We start from the raw sequence: 18,051 nt of genomic DNA on the forward strand, positions 1-18,051 counted from the left end.
GACGCGAGAAGCCAGCGGTGTAGCCACCACCATGATGCCCGCTGGCTAACTTCTCTCCTCGGGCCCTCCTCGAGAGTGAGGCAACCGGCCGTGGATGAGAGAGATGGAGAGAGGGATATTCTCTGCGGTAGGCAGACGGGAAAAAGATGAAGGATGAGCGGCCACGGGAGAAAGAGACGGATATATATGTGTGTGTGTGTGTGTGTGTGTGTGTATAGAGCAGAGGGACCAAAAAGGGGGCCTTACGCGCGAGAGAAGGAAAGATGGAAGAGTTAGACCAGTATCCCACTATACTACCGGGCTGTCCGTGGAGATCCGTCCATCCGTCCGTGGACCACGGTGCACCATACTGGCACGCTACTACCCATCGTGGACTCGAGAGATTCTCCTCGCGCGAGGAGAGCAGGCCAGACGGAGAGGGAAGCGGAGACGACTCGCCTCGATGTTGCGCCGTATCGTCTCCTCGTATATATATATATATGTATACAGGTTCTTTCAGGCTGACCTCGCCGGATGTAACGAGTGGAAGAGATCAGGGCTGCCGGGAGGAGGAATCGCGAAAATTTAATTTCGATCGCCGCGGGGATCGTTGAACGAACGGGGGAGGAATATGGACGGACGGAGGATCGAGGATGATCTTCGCAATTAGGCTAAACGCGATCGAGCAACGCGGAGAATTAATTTCACCATCCATATCGTGACGCGAGTTAAACGAAGAGAATCATTGGAGGGGGATGATATTACGAATATCATCGTTCGTGGATTCAACCAAATTTTACTTTCGAATTAACGCGAATTAATGATGGCGAATGATGGAGAGCTATCGATGTATAAATATACAAATATATTTAGTCGAGAACGAGATGGATCACCCCCGGATCGTTCCGTTTCAACTGGTAACCGGGATACGAGACGCGACTAGTAGAAAGGAGGTGAGCAGTGTTCGGGGAGAGGCCCAGTTGCCTGGTGATAATTTATTGCCATTTAACCGGCCGTCCCTTCGTCCCGTCCCGATAACTCGACACGGGGATTACGTGGAACATCGTATACGGGGGCAGAAATTCAATGACGATCAGCGCCGATGGCACCTTCTCCTATCCCACGATTCGCAAACATAATGACGGTGGACACGCGACACCCACTTTATCCATTATTCATTATTGGGCCGAAATATCGGAATATACGTAATTTTCGAGGCCTTTCATCCCCCTGAGTTTCATCCCCACCCCTCTTGCGTAACCCCTCACGATTTAACATCGTCGAGGAGGGAGGGGCCTGTCGTGAAGAGAGCGCGTGTTTCGAGTTAAACGAGCTCTCTTCGATCTCGATACCTCTCCTCGCGCGCAAAAGGTGAGAATACACAACGTGGCCGTTTACCAAGGCTCGCGATGAAACCGATCGTGAAGATATACGCGAGCGGGCCGCCGCCGCCGCCGCGGATATCCAGCATCCGCGGCAAGTGTACGATCGTGTAATGCCGTTCTCTGGAAAGGCATCGCGCGATCCCGACGGAGACCGAGTATCTCTCGCAGCTGTGTGCGCGCGCACACCTATTCCCTTCTACACAATCTCGAACGTAGCGAACGTTGCGCGCACCGCGAGGATTAGAGAGATCCGTGCGTGCACCACGAGCGTATATCCACCGAGGAGGAGAGAACGATCGGCCACGCTGGACACACGTACACACACAGAGAGAGAGAGAGAGACAAGAGACGACGAGAGAGAGTGAAAGAGCGGAGGGAATGGAGAGGGGTCGGGGTGAAGAGCGGCGGCGGTGGTGGGATGCTCCCGTGGTGGAGGTGGCGCGGAGAAGGTGGTAGTAGGAAGAAGGGGTCCGTGGGTGAAGAAGAAGGAGGGAAGGAGACGGGTGGCTCGGGTGCAACGGAGACGAAGGGTAGGGAGTGAGAGCGAATGAGAGTGTGTCTGGCGAGGGGGAGGGGGGAGGCCCGCAGGCCGGCCTGCGGCTCCGACTCAGTATCCCCGGAGCGACCGTCTCGTGTACCCCGCGGAGGTGCTGCGTTTCCGTGCTCCAGCGTGCACGACACAGCTGTGTATCGCGCCCGCACACACACACACACGTACGCGGCGAGTATATACGTGGATTTATACGTGGCCGTGCACGCACGCCTGGGCCACGCACACGTACACACGCGCGTGGAATCGTGGAAAGGTTGCGCGTACGTGCACGAGGCACGCGCGCGTGTGCCGCGATCCACACACCTGTTCCTCTGTTCGGTGAGGGACACACGCCGATATCTGGCGACAGAGGCGACCGCGACAGTTCGACGACACGCGCGTGTTTATCGAAACCATCCCGCGTTTCGAAGAGTACTGTTCGCGGCGCGAGTTACAGGGCTGCTATCTCGTTCCCTTTGGAGGAAAGAGGGAGAGAGGGAGAGAGAGAGAGAAAAATTTCGAGTGGAATTTCGTACGAAAGTTCGTCAATTACGGGATTTTACCATTGGAACCGTGGTCGAAGAAGATCGTGGATAACGGTTGGATAATAACCCTTTAAGATTCACGCGAGTGAATGGATAACAATTGATTAGTGGATTTTCGTTCGATCGAACTGGCGACGAGGCGAAGCTTTCGATCGATCTTTACGAATCGGATAAAAGTATTTCACGTAAATTTGCAGGTGTGTCGAATAACAAGCACGTGTGCTACTCGAACCAACGACGACGGAGTTTGAACGGAAGAGAGAAGAGAGGAGTGGAGGAAGGGAGATCGCGCGTGTCTTTTGGAAAATAATTTGGACGAGTGGCGCAAGTAGACCGATCGTCGTCCTATCCCGTGCTTAAGATCCAGGAAGACGCGTTTATCGAGTTGCGCGTCACGTGAACACAACGGACGCGGCTCTCCTCGATTAATTACCTTTCGATCGAGGTGAAACGGGCCGAGAGAAGGGAACCGACAGAGAGAGAGAGAGAGAGAGATAGAGAGAAACGAAGAGGATCGTAACGACCTACCGATATCGCACGATCAAAGGCAACCGTACGAGGGAAAGGTGTACCTGTCGCGACGCGAGAGTGCACGTAAACATCTTCAGAGGCCCGTCCCGCGCATCCTGGATCGTCCTCGTTAGAAAGTTCGATCTCTCTACGAACCGCGAGAAAACCGACTCTCTATCGATATATCCCACGTTATATTCTACGCGCAATTAAATTTTCCTATTCTAAACGTTCCCCGTGTATACTACTCCCACACGTATCACGTATATTATATACATATTTACATATATATAAATATAAAACAAAGTGTTTTAAACAAAGTGTTGAATAGTGTCCTCGACCGAGAAAATAAAAATCGTTAATTTCAACGGAAGATTATATTATTAGATGTTATTATACTTACGACGAAGTGGAGAACCGTGAGATTCAACAAGATATATGTAACAGTGGCTCGTATTTATAGGTGTGTACCCCGCGGACCGGAAGCAATAATAAGCATCGAACAAGTGAAGTGTTAAACGATCGAGAGAGAGAGAGAGAGAGAAACGGGAGCGGGATAATCGATCGTTCGTGAACTTGTGAACAGTGTTTTTTTTTTTTTCCTGAATCAAAAATTTCAAACTCTGTTGGAATTACGTTCGAGTGGAATTACACGCGCACGCACGCACGCATACATCGTATATATATATAAAATAGGAAGGATTACGGAGGAAGGACGAGGAAAGGATTGGAAAATTTAGTTGGGAGAAGAGCTGGAGGAGAAGAGCGAAGGAGGTGACCCACGGGGGGAATGGTGATGCGGTAGTCGAGGGATTCCTCGAGGAAAGACATGAGGGCGGCCGCCGCCTACGTCCTGTTCCTTGCCCACCTCATACAGGTAACGTGTACGCTTTATCTGCCCTATTCGCGATTCTCTTCCGTGTTCCACTCGTGCCGTGTAATCTCTGCCGACGGAGAGAGACGTCTTCTTCTCTCTCCTCCCCTCGCTTTTCGATTTCGTCGATCCCTATCGAATTTTCCCGATTGATCGTGATTTATAAAATATATGTGTAAAAATTTGAGCATTTATTTAGCCGGTTCGATACACGCGAATTAATAATTTGCCCGTTTTTTACGAACCAGGAAATTAACTACGGAGAATGGAGGTGATTAACTTTGGAGAAAGTTAAAGTCTCATCTCGACTTGACTTTTCCCTATCAATATTCCGATCCACGCGACCTTTTGGTTTCATTGACTTATGTATTTGGAATACTTGGAAATGATGAAATTAATGATCTTGCTTTGGAATCTTGGATTTCTTTCCAAGACCGACCCTCTGACCGATATCTGATAAATAAAATTCTAAACTTAACTAGAACGTATATAATGAATTGACAACAATCTCGAACTCGATAATGATCCTTTGACGAGAAAATGGTTCGATCTTAACGATATCGATTGACTGAAAGATTATTAAAACTATTTTCGAAACACTCTTGTCCCTGTTTAAAAGTAGAGTTAATCTATAATTATTGATAAATCGCATGAGAAACACGCATAGAATGCACGCATTCTTCATCCCGTGCATTAATCTCCCATCAAATTGCTTCTCATTTGGGGGGGAAAAAAAAAATCCGGCTAACCGGATACCCAGATGATCGCGAGAGACGGAGCAATTACTCGCCGATCCTGAACGATAAGACGTCGCGAGATAAGCCTAGTAATTATCGATAAACCAGACTGCGTATCGATGCCAGATATAAATAAACGAAGGAAGAGGAGAAAAAAAAAAGAAGGAGAAACGATTACATATTAATTACATGCATTAGGGTGAACGAAGCGCAAACTGTCGCAAAGTGGAACGATTAGATAAGTAGCGGCCGGCTCGAAACGATGAATCATTGGGACGAGGTTTATTAACTTATCTTAGACGCTAATATTATTCGATGAACGTGTAAAGACTGGACGAGTGGATACATATCACGTGTACACTCTGCGTTGTACTATACGCATTGTCCTCTTCTATTCTTACGTTTCCAAAACAATTTGCTCTCCGTTCCATTTATCGTTATATTTTTCCACATACTCGATATCCTCCTTCTCCCCGAATTTACCAACAAAGTAATTTCGCTCCATCCAAATCGCAAGTTTCTTTTTTTCCGCTTCACGGATACGTCAAAACTTGGCAACCAAGTGAAATCGTGCACAGCTCCATCCTCCCGCCCAATGAATTACACGAGTCGCAAACGTATCCACATTATAAAAAACGGTAAAACAACTCGCAACCGGTTGCACTCGGTTGCATCGCGCGCACGCACGTAAAACGCGTGCAAACCGTGCACGCTTCGTCTCACGAACCGCTTTCTTTTTCTTCCTCCTCCTCCTCCTCCTCCTCCTCCTTCTTCTTCTTCTTCTTCTCCTCTTCTTCTTCTTCTTCGTGTCGTTGCGCGAGGATAAAGAGGGCGGCACCGAAGCATCATCCTCCTCCCGCTTCTTGTTCTCATCAAGCGGATACACGGTGCAACCTTTTTTCCCGCCGATGTTGCCTCACCACTCGCTTATCGTCCGCTCTGCGCATCTCTGCTCCCCCCTCCCCTCCTCCTTCCCTTCCTTATCCTCCCTCTCCCGGGGGACGGAGAGTTATTCCGTGTATTCGCTCCATTGTTGCGGACCGGTCGAAAAATGTGTAACACGTTGTAATCGAGGACGGTCTTATTTGTATCCCCCTGCCCGGTTATTACACGCGTGTATTTGTGCGTGTATTCGTGCCATAGGGAAAGATGGGAATTTTGTGTTAATGCTGCAACCCTTTGATTCTTTTTCCATCGAACATGTGATCGATTTACGAATCGTGGTTGTTCGAAAATCATCGGCAAATTTTTTCCCCACTTTTACCATGGAAATTTTGAATTAGAATCGTGTTAATAGCGATATGATTTTGCTACAATCGTTCGATTTGTATGTATCGCAGTGTATTGTACGAATGAGTAATTCGATCGTTCATATTCTATGTGTGAAGTGTCGAAGAAGCTTTTAAAATTAAAAGGAAAGGGAATTAGCGTGTTTCTCACTGTTGATCCCGTTTTACTTTAGAGAAGGCACACGACACATTTATTCGTCTGGATCAACGAGAGACAAGCGAGAATTGTAACTGGGCTAATGTCGGTGTATCGTATGACCACGACTGGGAATACGTTGGCTGCAATGCAGGCAAAACGTCTGCGATATAATTCATATCGAACGTGGAAGCGAGTTTCGTATAAGCAAACGGCGAATCGTAGCCGTGAAAGCTTTAAAATTCTTGACATAAGTCGAAGTATTACGCGTAATCTAACCAGCAATTTGTGAAAGGAAGATAGGATCAAAACGTTCATAAAAACATACGTAACAATGATGTTAGCCTCGCTTTCGAGAAATTCATAAGGCGTTGAGAAAAAAAAAAAGAAAAAAAGGGGGGGGGCCATTTGTAATGCAAAACATTGGAATTCGTTTATTTTCAATGGGGAAATTACGTATTTTTCAAAAAAGGAATTAATTGTTTCAACGCATACAATTGTAAAAGTGAAAAGCGTTTCTTTTCACGCAATCAACTTAATGATTGAACTCGTTCTAGGATAACAATTTTAACTCGAGACAAATATTATTATATCGATTAACGAAATTTTTGCAGAAATCTAATCTCAGAATCGTTTCCAATTTCGCGATTCTCACCATACGTCACATTATATTACGACACAAGTGACAAGTGAAGTGTTTACACGGAAGAAAAAAGAAAAAAATAAGATTCTGGTCGCAAAATTCTCTCGCGTACGAGAGGTTCGTAAACAACAACTTTAAATACCAACAACCTCTCTCTCGAGACGTTATATTCCGCCTCGAGTAATAGGCTTCGAGTAAAGAAGGAAAGGCGATACTCACACTGGGGAACCACTCGAAATGTTTCGAACCCGGCTTCCAGATCCCCGAGTAAAAGATTTTTACTGTTCGAAAAACATGGACGACGGGAGCTCGCGAAACGCAATCTCGTTGACGGCTAAACACAGCCTCCGCGCCACTCGAAACGGTGCTTCCAACGATGCCTCGGATCAACCCTGGTGCCCAGATTTCGGGGGTAATTGGGGCTCCCCAAAGTTTCGAGCTGCACGAGTTATGAGAAAGGGGAGACCCTTTTACAAATGACTTTCGAAGAAGAGCGGCGCTTCTCTCCTCCATGATTTCGACCTAGCGCAATTAACCGCCGCTTCTGCTCTCTTTCAATTACAGCCCGAGCCGGAATTACCGTTATAACGCGCGCGATGGCTGCCGTTTGAAAAAAACCCGGCCGAAAAGTATTCCGAGAAACCGATACCTCGCCGATCCGCGGCCAACGTGTCACTTTATTCTCGTGTGTGTGTTTGTGTATGCGTGTGCAATCTTGGATAATTTCTCCCGATTTAATATCGGATGGAGGGGGACAACTTGATTCGTCGAAATTCTTGAATCGATGTGCTTCTCTTTTGGTTTGGCAGTGTTTAAAATTTAGTTCAGAGAGTAAAGGATAATTCTAGCCTAAAGAGAGAGGTAAGAATCGTTATCATTATCGTTCGTTGTACCATTTGATTCGGACGATGAGGGAAATTACTAAATTTTATCCATCTCTTGTCGTATAAATGTGTATAATATTTAAAGATAGCCATTTTCCATTTTCACAGAGAAAAAGTCTCGTCTCCTTGGAATTGTTAACGCGATATACCCGCAACACGATGATGATCGTAGTTTACCCATCACGATTTTTCTCCCACGACGTGAAATTCGACCAAGTCCATCAAGCTCGAAATTGCTACGGGATGCAATTCGAGCGCAATTATCGTAAATCCCCGTTATGGAGATCGGCAACGAGAGATCGATCTGCGCTTGTGGAATCGCTCGTACACGTCTTGGATTTTTCTCGGTCCGACTCGATTATAATTCATCCGTCTCCACCGTCGGCGCGTCTTAATTATCCAGGCTTGCAACGTGCAACGAAGGATGGATCGAGAGCCGGCCGGCTTCTTCTCTCCTCGTGAACGAAGAAATAGCATCGTGGAGGAGAAGCCGATTGGAGGGAAGATCGGTCACGCCTGTACACGGTCCGTAGATGGATCGTCTCTAAACGCGCACCTCTCGAATTAATAAATAATCCTGTACCGAAAATTTCTTCTCCCATCATTTAGGCAATAAGATCGAAGCTTCGATTCGAGTCGAGGCGTTCAAACTGTATTTTTTTTATTCGTTTCTTCGTTTTATCCCACATTTCGTTATTTACCGTTCGCCGATTAAAATCGGCAATAAATTCGAAGGACGATCCTGGATTTCGAGAATACGAGTGTGTATCGAATTAATCGCGAAGGTCATCACGAATCTTTAAATAGGTTCCATTTCAGAATAGATGTGGCGAGTCGAGGAGAGAATGTTCGACGATGATAAAATATTTTTTATCGTATGAAAACGTTCGTAAAAAAAAAAAAAAAAAAAAAACACCTTATTCGATATATTTATGTACACAAACGGGGGACGGTTTTTTCACACGAAAATTGACATTCGCGAAGATCGCAAAAAAAAGAAACACTGGCGCGTAATTAATCAACGCCAGCGGATGAAACTCATTGGAGTGAACTCAATAACCCTGTCGAGGAAAATTAACTCTCTCTCTCTCTCTCTCTCTCTCTCCTCCCGGCCAGGTTTTTACAGGACGCCTCTAACATCTTAACATCGCCATTATCAAGAAATCCTCTTCCAGAAACGAGAGGCGAACCGAATCCAGCCAGGAAAACTCTATTACTCTGCCGCGACTACGAACTCGATCAATCATCCGTCCTTCGACCTTATAAAAAAAAAAAAAAAAAAAAAAAGAAAAAAAAAAGAAATATCCTATCAAATACCGTGGATCGCAACTTCTTCCACGCGGAGACTCCTCCGACTCGAGAGCCCTGAGGCTACGAATTAATAAAAGTAACGATCCCTCCATAATCATAATCCGAAAACGGAAAAATACACCCAGCAGCAGCGGCGGCGGCAGTAAATCACATCCAGGTGAGCAAAGAAGAAGCTTCATCAAAGCTCGTACTAAAGTGGATGGAGGAGGAGAGAGGCGCCCCACGCGGGGAGAAAGGGTTGAGAAAAAGACGCGCGCATGCCCCGCGGCGGTCGACGACGACCCGTTTAGCGCATTAGCGCGCCGCTTCCGCTTTTACCCTGGGAACCTACATCCCTCCCTCTCTTTTTCTCTCTCGCGTCCCTCCCATACCCAACCAGCGAATACGGCCGCGTTCTTGTTATTCCTCTTCTTGCGCGGCTATCACCGCGGCCAATTATCAGCCGCCGTCTCGCAGGAAGTCTTGCAGGATGCAGAGTTGGATAAGTGGTGGTATCTACTTGCGAGCGGAATATCGAGGAGGGGAGGGATATCGGTGGCGTGACGCGGAAATGATAAATAAGACGCACGATGCAGGCGTCTCGAACAGGTGGAGAGGACGCAAGGACGAGTAAGAACGCACGTCGAGGATGAGAATGGGAGCGCACCGTAAGGATAAGGGGGAATGCAAATAGGGCGGCCGGTTGGAGATATATATAGAGAGAAAAGAAGGGATAAATTATTCGAACGACAGCCGCCACGGAGATCCGATCCGTCTGACCCACGCTCTGACGGAAGATCAGGCGTTGAGAAGAGGGGCGGGAGGGAACGTGGTTGTCGTTGTACGCGCGAGTGAGTGAGTGAGAAAGAGAGAGGGAGAGAGAAGGGAATAATATTGGAAGGGAAGGAGGTGAAAATATGGGGGAGGGGGAGCGGGTTAAAGCGAAGCGTTTAGCCTGGCGGTCACGCGAACCTCCTATAAAAATCGGCCTCGGGGCTCCGGGATGCTCGCCAGATAGACAGATAATACAGTCTCGTGGCTCGGTGTTACACCGGCTGCGTGATCCTGCGAGCTCTGCTTGGCCTGGAACGGTGGCTGGCGCACAGGTGCGTGTCCGAGGGTCCTTCTTCTTCTTCTTCTTCTTCTTCTTCTTCTTCTTCTTCGTCGTCTTCTTCTTCTTCTTCTTCTACTTCTTCTTCTCTGCCATCCTCGACGCGGTGGCCAAGGAACGAAGAGGGGAGGATCGACTGGGAAAGTGGTTAAGGGTTTTACGAGTTCGGGGAACCGGGCGAGGAGGCGCACACCACTCGAGAGTAATTTCGTGATAAACAGGGATAAGTTTTTGGGCGGATGAAGTTCGTTCGTCAACACGTGAAGGAAGTAAACATCTCGAATTCTTTCTCTTCTTTTTTTTCCTTCTTTTTCTTTTTTTTTCCTGGTGAAACAGGATCGCGATTGTTCGAATTTTTTTTAAATAGGAGGCAGCATCGTTCGAGGCATAATTTGTAACAACTTTCGATCCGAATTTGTTTTTCTTTTTTTCTCTTTCTATTTTTAACGCGATAAAAGATTGACGGCTAACCGAGGTAATAGAGATGGAAGCGATTTTATAAATCGCGCGTTAAACCCGGAGCAGAGTTTTTATCGAGATTGAAAGAAAAGGGCATGGTATGTTAGGCTAGTTAAAGACAAAGGCTACTGTCGCGTTTACCGTGGTTAAGCCGGCTGTTACCGTGGTTACTGTTCTTTTTCATACCTCGTGGACGTCGTTTATCAAGTTTGAGAGCAGAAGTGCGGTAATTTCACGGGTGTCCGCGGGAAACGGGTGACAAAACCGTGACAACGAGTTATGTACCAGCTCCTGACCTGGCTAAGACCGTTTTTTTTGAAGCATAGAAGCATTTCACTCCGGGCCACATTCTCTTCTTGCACACTTTTCGCACACGTGTTTCACCTTTTCTTTCCCTTTCATCCATTTTCTTAAATAACACTTTCGCCGACATTTTATCCAAGATTAAAAATAAGAGAAAAAAGAGAAACGTTTGCAAAAGCTCCAATTTTTCTTTTCCAATTTTTATTATTAGCAAGAGAGACGACGATTTCGATCCAGAATATTTCCACACAGTTCTAATTTTTTCTTCTTAAAAATTTCTAACAATAGCTCAACAACGAAAAAAAAACCATTATATTTGAATACGTAGAATATTTCCCAATATCGAATTCTGCTCCGATTTCCCTTTGTCTCCATCGAAATTTACGAAAAAATTCCAACAGGCCGACCGACCAACTGGTCCTCTCATCGAATATCAATTGCATGCAGCATCGTGATTTTCACGTCGATCATCAACCCGGTCTTCATCGATAAACGCTTCGATCTTAACAATTTCGACAAACCCGTTTATCCTTTTAATTTATTGTTGCATCGAGCACGGTATCGGTCACTGTCGCGCCTCCTTACGCAACGTGTAATCGTCGCTGATCGAGCAAACGACCTATCGCCTGCTTGATCAGAGATCGTGAAAGCCGCTCTCGATTTTTACCTGTAAACGAGCTGAAAAGAAAACATCTTGAGAGAAAATTGGGCGGCAAATTTGTGTCTTGAAGGGGTTCGATGCGATATTTTCCATCTCTTCCTGCCGTATTTCTTAAGCTTACTTCGTCGAACGATCGTTACAAAGAAGATTACAATGATTATCGTGGAGAAACATAAATTGTTTCCTTTACAAATTCGTAGATTTCGATCGTTGTCGTCGTTCTTAAAAATGAAACGGTATCGCAGCCAATTATTTTTCCAACAACACGGAAACGTCATAGCCTTTGATGTGTACAGTTCGATTACAATTTAGAGTAGCGTCGTCGTTGCAGAAAATCGCTCGTCTTCGAAGGAAAGACGAAGTTTTGTATATCGAGTCGACACTCGAACGTTCGAGTGTCTTGACTCACACCTGTTCTCTCCTTGCTTGCCGAGACGTTCGATCCCCGCCATCAGGCAGATCAGGTTGAGGAAACTGGATGATCCACCCCTCCCTCCCACCGATCGTCGATCGTGTTTCATCCATCCCTTGACCGGGCCAACAAAAGCTCGATCGATAATCGAGCCTGCCTGTTTTTAGTAGCGGCGACAAGTTCCCACGGGGAACACGATACACCCACGCAACGATTACTCCTCAAATCGGCTGAGAAAATGCCGATCGTAGTACCACGCCACGGTAAAAATTTAATCTCCGACCGGTCGGCAGAGGGACCGGTCAGAAAATTGCGTCGAGTCCCGCTATGTGTGTGTGTGTGTGTGTGTACACAGTGGGAGGGGGGGATCCCTCTCTGGATGTAATTTGGTAAACACGAGAAAGAGTGGCGCGGCTGCGTCCTTGGTTTCGTTTCGAGGAGATGAAAATTTTCGAGTTTTCGAAATTTCTCTCGTTTTCGTATATTTGTATACTTTTTCGATATCGTTTCAAATTACGGTTATTAATTCTTTTTTTACAATTTTAAACAACCTATTCGATATTCGATAAAATAGCACGTATATATATATATATATATTCATACGTATGTATATATTATTCGAGCGAAAGCGTATAGGACGGCTCTAATTAGAGAATTACCGTCTTGGCCGATCTTATCGTAATTTAATTAATCCGTTGAACTAAGGCTCGTTCCATCAATTTAATAACACCTAAGCCCGTTTAATAATTATCCAACGCGAATTATATACAATTAACTTAGCCCAAATATATTTCACGCGACAAGACGCGCGATAGAGAATAAACACGATGAACGAAACTCGGCAATCGGAACAGCAACGCCTCTCCTTCCCCCCCCCCTCTCTCTCTCTATTAAGATTTTCGCACGAAAACAAGAGAGGAGAACGAGATTAAAAAGGGAACCCGTATTAATTCATTCCGTCTCTCCACACCCACCTCTCCAAAGATTTGCGATTAAAATCGCAAAATCGGGTATCCATCGTCCTTCGTTCGATCATCGGTAGTCGAGAGGGTAGAGAAAGGCGAGGGGGGGAGCTTCCCACGCGAGCTAACAGTTTTTAATTATTTCGGTAATTTGCGGCCGATCTACGGGGGCCGGGCCGAGCGAATAATATTAAGTATAGGCCTCCTCCCGCGAGGGGGGAGATACATTCGAGGATTCGAGAAAAGACGTGCGGTTCGGCAAGGAGGCGGCAATCGTGGATACGTGGTCCGTGGTGAAATTAAATGGTGCTCGGCGGCCCCCATCGAGTCTATTTCGGCTGGGCAGGTAGCGGCCACCGGTAATTACTACCTTAGAACTTAGGTGCTCGAGGATGAAATGAAAGGGCCCGGGACGATTTTCGAAACGGAATTCGCGTCAGTTGTTGCTCTTCCCCGCAGAGGAGAGAAGAGTTTGCGTTTTGCTCCTTTTCCGGTTCGACTTGGGTCGCGTGAGCGACTGCTTCTTTTTCTTGGTGCCGAGTTCAAAGAGAGAGAGAGAGAGGGGGGAGAAGAGGATCTCGATGGTCATCGAAGATGGAACGATCGATCCTTCGCTGCATTCTTTGTGTTGCAAAGGGATTCTCGATCGGTTGCTCTCGAACGATCAGTTTTATTCGACGACGAGCCCATTTTTTACTTTGTTTTAGCGTTGTTGTAATAAAGCACTGTATGTAGAAAGGATTGGATTCCTCCGCTGTTAAATCTGCGCTTAAATCTTAATTTCCTGTTTGATTTTGAAACGATTCATTATTCACCCTCGTCTCGCGTTCCAAATATTCGCGAGTGTAACTCGCTAATTAGTATCCGACGATAATGCTACCTTCTCATTGATCCCCCATCCTCTCCTCCCATAACGAGCAACAGTTTAGCTGGTTTTCAATTAAGATATTAAGCGCCCACTTGCCACTCGCGCCTTTACATAATTGCATCCAGCTCTAATTAAGCATTTACATAATTACAGGTATTCGAGTAAGTAACCCTCCCCGATTATTCGCACTAATGAGATCGCTGATAACAATTAACCCGTGTTACCGAACGTCCCCGTTGCACCGTTTACCCTCGATTATCCGCCGATGATCGCCGCCGTTTTCCACACGGTCATCCTGTTATTATTAAGGCACCTTTGATCGAAGAGCACTCGGCCATAGAAAGAGCCATGGAAGATGAATAAAGCTTGTTTTATCAATAATCCATTCCCGTGAGACCCGCTTACCAACCTGTTTCGTTCCTCTTCGTCCTTCTTACTCATACTCCTCCTTCGAGCGCTCAATTATTTTCCAGGAAGAAACGAGACGTTCGACATTGTCTCGAGATTCTCTCGAGACCCGTTTTATACGACGCTTATTGTACATCGCTCTCGATCCCCCGATGATTACCTGTAAATTCTAGAATAATAGAAACTGATAAGGGGAGGGCGTATTGTAACGTCTCGAAGAAGAATCGAAGCCAATAACGACGCGATAACGCGTTTATGAAATACAAGCGTTCGAATATATATACCGATAACTCTGACGCTTGATCTTGCAACGAATCCGCGAGTTTTTCTTCTTCTTATTTTTCTAAAGCCGAAATTTATTCCATCCGATAATTTATAGCTTTGTTCGCGTACAAAAATAAAGCATTGTAATAATTTTCACGGGATGCCTGGTATTTTATATATCGGACATCCCACGTTGCTTGCTTTACGGCATCGTGCACACTCGGGAACGGAGTGAAAAATAAAAAACCCGAGGGAAGATAAACGAGATGACGGGAAGAGGGTCGCGAATATACCATCGATATCCCATAGGATCGCGGGGAAATTGCATGAGAACCGATCGAGAGGATACGCTAGGCTCGTTCCTCAGTATGCGTAGTGTATCCGTTTTTTCGGTCGAATGAGTTATTCGTATTAACTGGCGCGATCGTTGGACGCGAGGAAGAGGAGGCTGAGCGAGCGTATGCCTCGCTGCGTCCTGGCTATGCGGAAAGGAAAGCCTGTTCTCCCGCGGATCGGCGGCGGCGCGGCTCACGGACGGCCAAGAGAGAGAGAGAGAGAGAGAAACGGCTCGTCCTCGTCGTCGTGGCGGGTCGAGGCTCGTAACGAGTCACGAGCAGAGATGTGTGCATACGCGCGTATGGCAAGGGCCCTAAAACGGGCGCGTAAAACTCTCTGCCTTCTCGTGTACCAGGTGTCCAGAAATCAATCTCGTGACGGAAATCCCGCTTCTTTGTTTCTGCGTGCCGATCTCCCTTCTTTTTTTTTTTTTTTTTTTTTTTAGAGGGACGCATATGAGATGATATAGCTTTGTTCTTGAAAAACCTTGAAATTTCGACTTTCGAGTTTTTTCGAGTTTCGACGAAGAAGAATTTTCTTTGGAACAACTTTGTAAATTCGTTGCGATGACAAATGTTTTTTTCAGAAATCAAGTTGAAGAAACAATAAGCAAGCGAAATGATGGTAAGAAATTTCGAATAAGCGCGGGAATTGGTTGCAAGGAAGGGCGATGTCCCTGCTAAATAGATAGTTGTTAAGTAGTTGGAGGTAGTTGACACGTTAATGACTGATGGAACTGATGGGCTCTCCGCGTCGTTTCCTTACGCATTTAACCGGTTGCTGCGTTAATGTCTGTTTGTATTACGGTACCCTCGCATACCGATCACGCGTATATTCGCACGAGTCGGACACGAAAAATCGATGATCGGTTGCATCGATCGACAATCAGTTTGACAGTCGCTAAACTGCTCTCCTAAGAATCAATCTTTTATAACCGTGAGACGAACAGACTGGATGTATACATATTTCATATTATGGAAAAGAATGGAAAAAGAAAAATATCGAACGAACCTTCTGCAACCGTTTGCAAATTATATGATAACAATAAACAATATGTCGATCAATCATGGTTTTTAATTATTCCCATTTTGCTCGATATTCTGATCTGGCGGATATTCTGTCTTTTCTTCTTCTCATTCGATTCGTCGAAAAAACGACGAATATATATTCGAATATACACTTGTGTATATTTGTATACGCGATCATTATTCTTCGAATAATTTCAATCTCGTTTCGATCGAGGTAATCACTAGTTTGGATTGTTGTTAACGAGGGAAATAACGTTACCAAAGAGACAATCGACGCCTCACAAAGGAGATTTCCCCGGCGAAAAACGAGCTTTCGCACAATTGACCTGATAACCGTGAAAGGGAGCAACCCGGGCAAAGTGATTGTTGAAGAGGCGCGGCGCACGATGGGAAGTGGACGTTAATACGAGGTGTCCACGTTTATTACACCTCTCGACAGCTCTGAAGATCTTCAATTATGCCTGGGTGGCGACCGGGACCCCGACCATATGGGAAAATAACGGATCGTCCTTGCTTCTCGTGAATACCCCAACATCGTCGAGGGGACGTGAATGTCATTTCCTGGTTCTACGTATAAATCTACGCGTTTCTTCAACTTTTGCAATTTCATTCGTTTCAAGATTTTTCAAAATCGTCCTCCATTTTTCCATTTACTTCTCGAAATCTTCAATCATGGAGATTTGCCCTATAAAGTAAAAAAAGTAGACGAGGCTAATAACAATTTTATTAAAAATAAGACTAAAAAAGATCATTCCACGAAATCATTTTCATACATCATTTCAAAAAAAAAAAAAAAAAACATTGGTATCCCATCGATGCTTTGAAACTGACCGCATTTAATAAAGTACATGTACAGACCAAAGATCACGATCGATCCACGATCTACGAAGATAACCAAAAAAAAAAAAAAAAAGAAAATGCTCCTAAAAACGGAACATCTAATCGTCCCAATTAATCCTTTATAAGAGAACCGGATCACGCGTGGTGTCGCCTCGCGATTAGGTTCACCGATTCGACCGCGTGAGAAAGAGGCCTCCGGCCTCGATCGGCTCTTCAAAATTCCAGCCTCGTTTTCCCCCGCAACATACACATCCCGTATACACACGTATAAATATATATGCACGGTATCATCGAACCGTACCAGTGTTGTACACCGATCCCAGTTTTGAAAAAGGCCGTGCTCTTCCGCATCGACGACGGCGGCGGCGGCGGTCTGAAAAGCCATCTCCGCGGCACCGGCCAATTTCACGTCGGCACGTGACCGGACTGTGCAAACTTCGGCCGCGCAAACTCTCTCCACCCCTCCTCTTTCACCCCGGCCAACAGTCGTTCACGGTTTTCAGCTGCTTTCGGAGGCAACGGGTTACCGGCGAGTGCCTCCAGAATAAGTATGCACGGCTAATAAAACGACAGAGGAGAAAGAGAGAGAGAGAGAGACGGTCGTTACACCGTCGAGTTGGTCAAACACGGTTCCGCGCGGAGGGCGGAAACGAGCTCCGCTCCTTCTTTTGGTCCGCGTTCCTTCTCTCCGATCGTAAACGGCGGCGGCGACGACGACGACGACGACGGCGATCGGGCGCGCGGAAACGGCTCGAACCGACGGCCAAAGAAAACGCACGCTGCCCGTTTTACGGCCGCGCGACACGCTCCGCGTTTGCACGCTCGATTGATATATTCTGGGAGGGAGGAGGAAGGGACTCTAGGCGGATATATCGCCATATGGAGGTGTGTGTTATCTTAGCTTGGAAAAGTTTTCCTTTTTTTCTTACTTTCTTTTAAAAAAAGGGGGGAGGGGGGGGGGAAGAGTGTCCAAAGCGTGGCAACGGCGCGATTGTTAGTCACGATTGTTTTAGAAGGAAATTCATAAACTATGACGTTTATATACAAACGGTTGTATATAAAAGGAGTATAGGAGTGGAGAGTGTTCACAATTGTGTGATTTATGCTGTGATGCGAATATAACGTAGTTAGTCACGGATAACACGTGCGAATCGCGTGTATTTCTCTCTCGGGGTGAGGGGGGGAAGAGATATTGGCAAATGTTGCTAAGTGTTATTGGATTTTATTTAACTTGGGGAAAATTGTTTGAGTAACAGGGATACGAGACGAGGGATGGAAACGTGTGTTAAATTGTTACGCGTTGGAAAAAAACAGGAAAGTAAGAATGTCTTTTGTTGAGATAAGAACGTGAGAATTTTCTGAGGAGGGAATGTCGGAACGGAATGATACACTTGGAAGGAGGGGATTTTCTTTCGAGGGGAAGAGTTATGAATTACATTCGACGTCGATTGAATTTTCAAGATAAAATTTTCGAGCTCTACGGGTCTGGGTGTTGTTTCTATTTTGAAAGTTACCGATTAACCGCTTCGAAAAGTGAAACCTCTATTTTTATTGCGTATTCCACATATGCAAGCAAACATAATAAAGTAATTTTT

At 45.9% G+C, this 18,051-nt stretch overlaps 1 protein-coding gene across 6 annotated transcripts in view; it reads left to right on the forward strand.

Annotated features, from left to right (window-relative positions):
* Positions 1 to 18,051, forward strand: part of Ser (protein serrate) — a 102,351-nt gene that overhangs the window by 52,927 nt on the left and 31,373 nt on the right. For 4 of the 6 annotated variants that reach the window (XM_086904805.1, XM_086904808.1, XM_086904806.1 and 1 more), the window contains exon 2: positions 2,639 to 3,828. The exons of the other annotated variants lie outside the window; for them this stretch is intronic. In XM_086904805.1, coding sequence (XP_086760931.1) covers positions 3,781 to 3,828 — 48 coding nt within the window. In that variant the 5' untranslated portion in view covers positions 2,639 to 3,780. The remainder of the gene's footprint in view (positions 1 to 2,638; positions 3,829 to 18,051) is intronic. 6 annotated transcript variants of the gene reach the window in all.

Source organism: Apis florea, unplaced genomic scaffold (assembly GCF_048593485.1).
Source record: "Apis florea isolate Af1SG1 unplaced genomic scaffold, ASM4859348v1 contig_2350_pilon, whole genome shotgun sequence".
Classification (NCBI taxonomy): domain Eukaryota; kingdom Metazoa; phylum Arthropoda; class Insecta; order Hymenoptera; family Apidae; genus Apis; species Apis florea.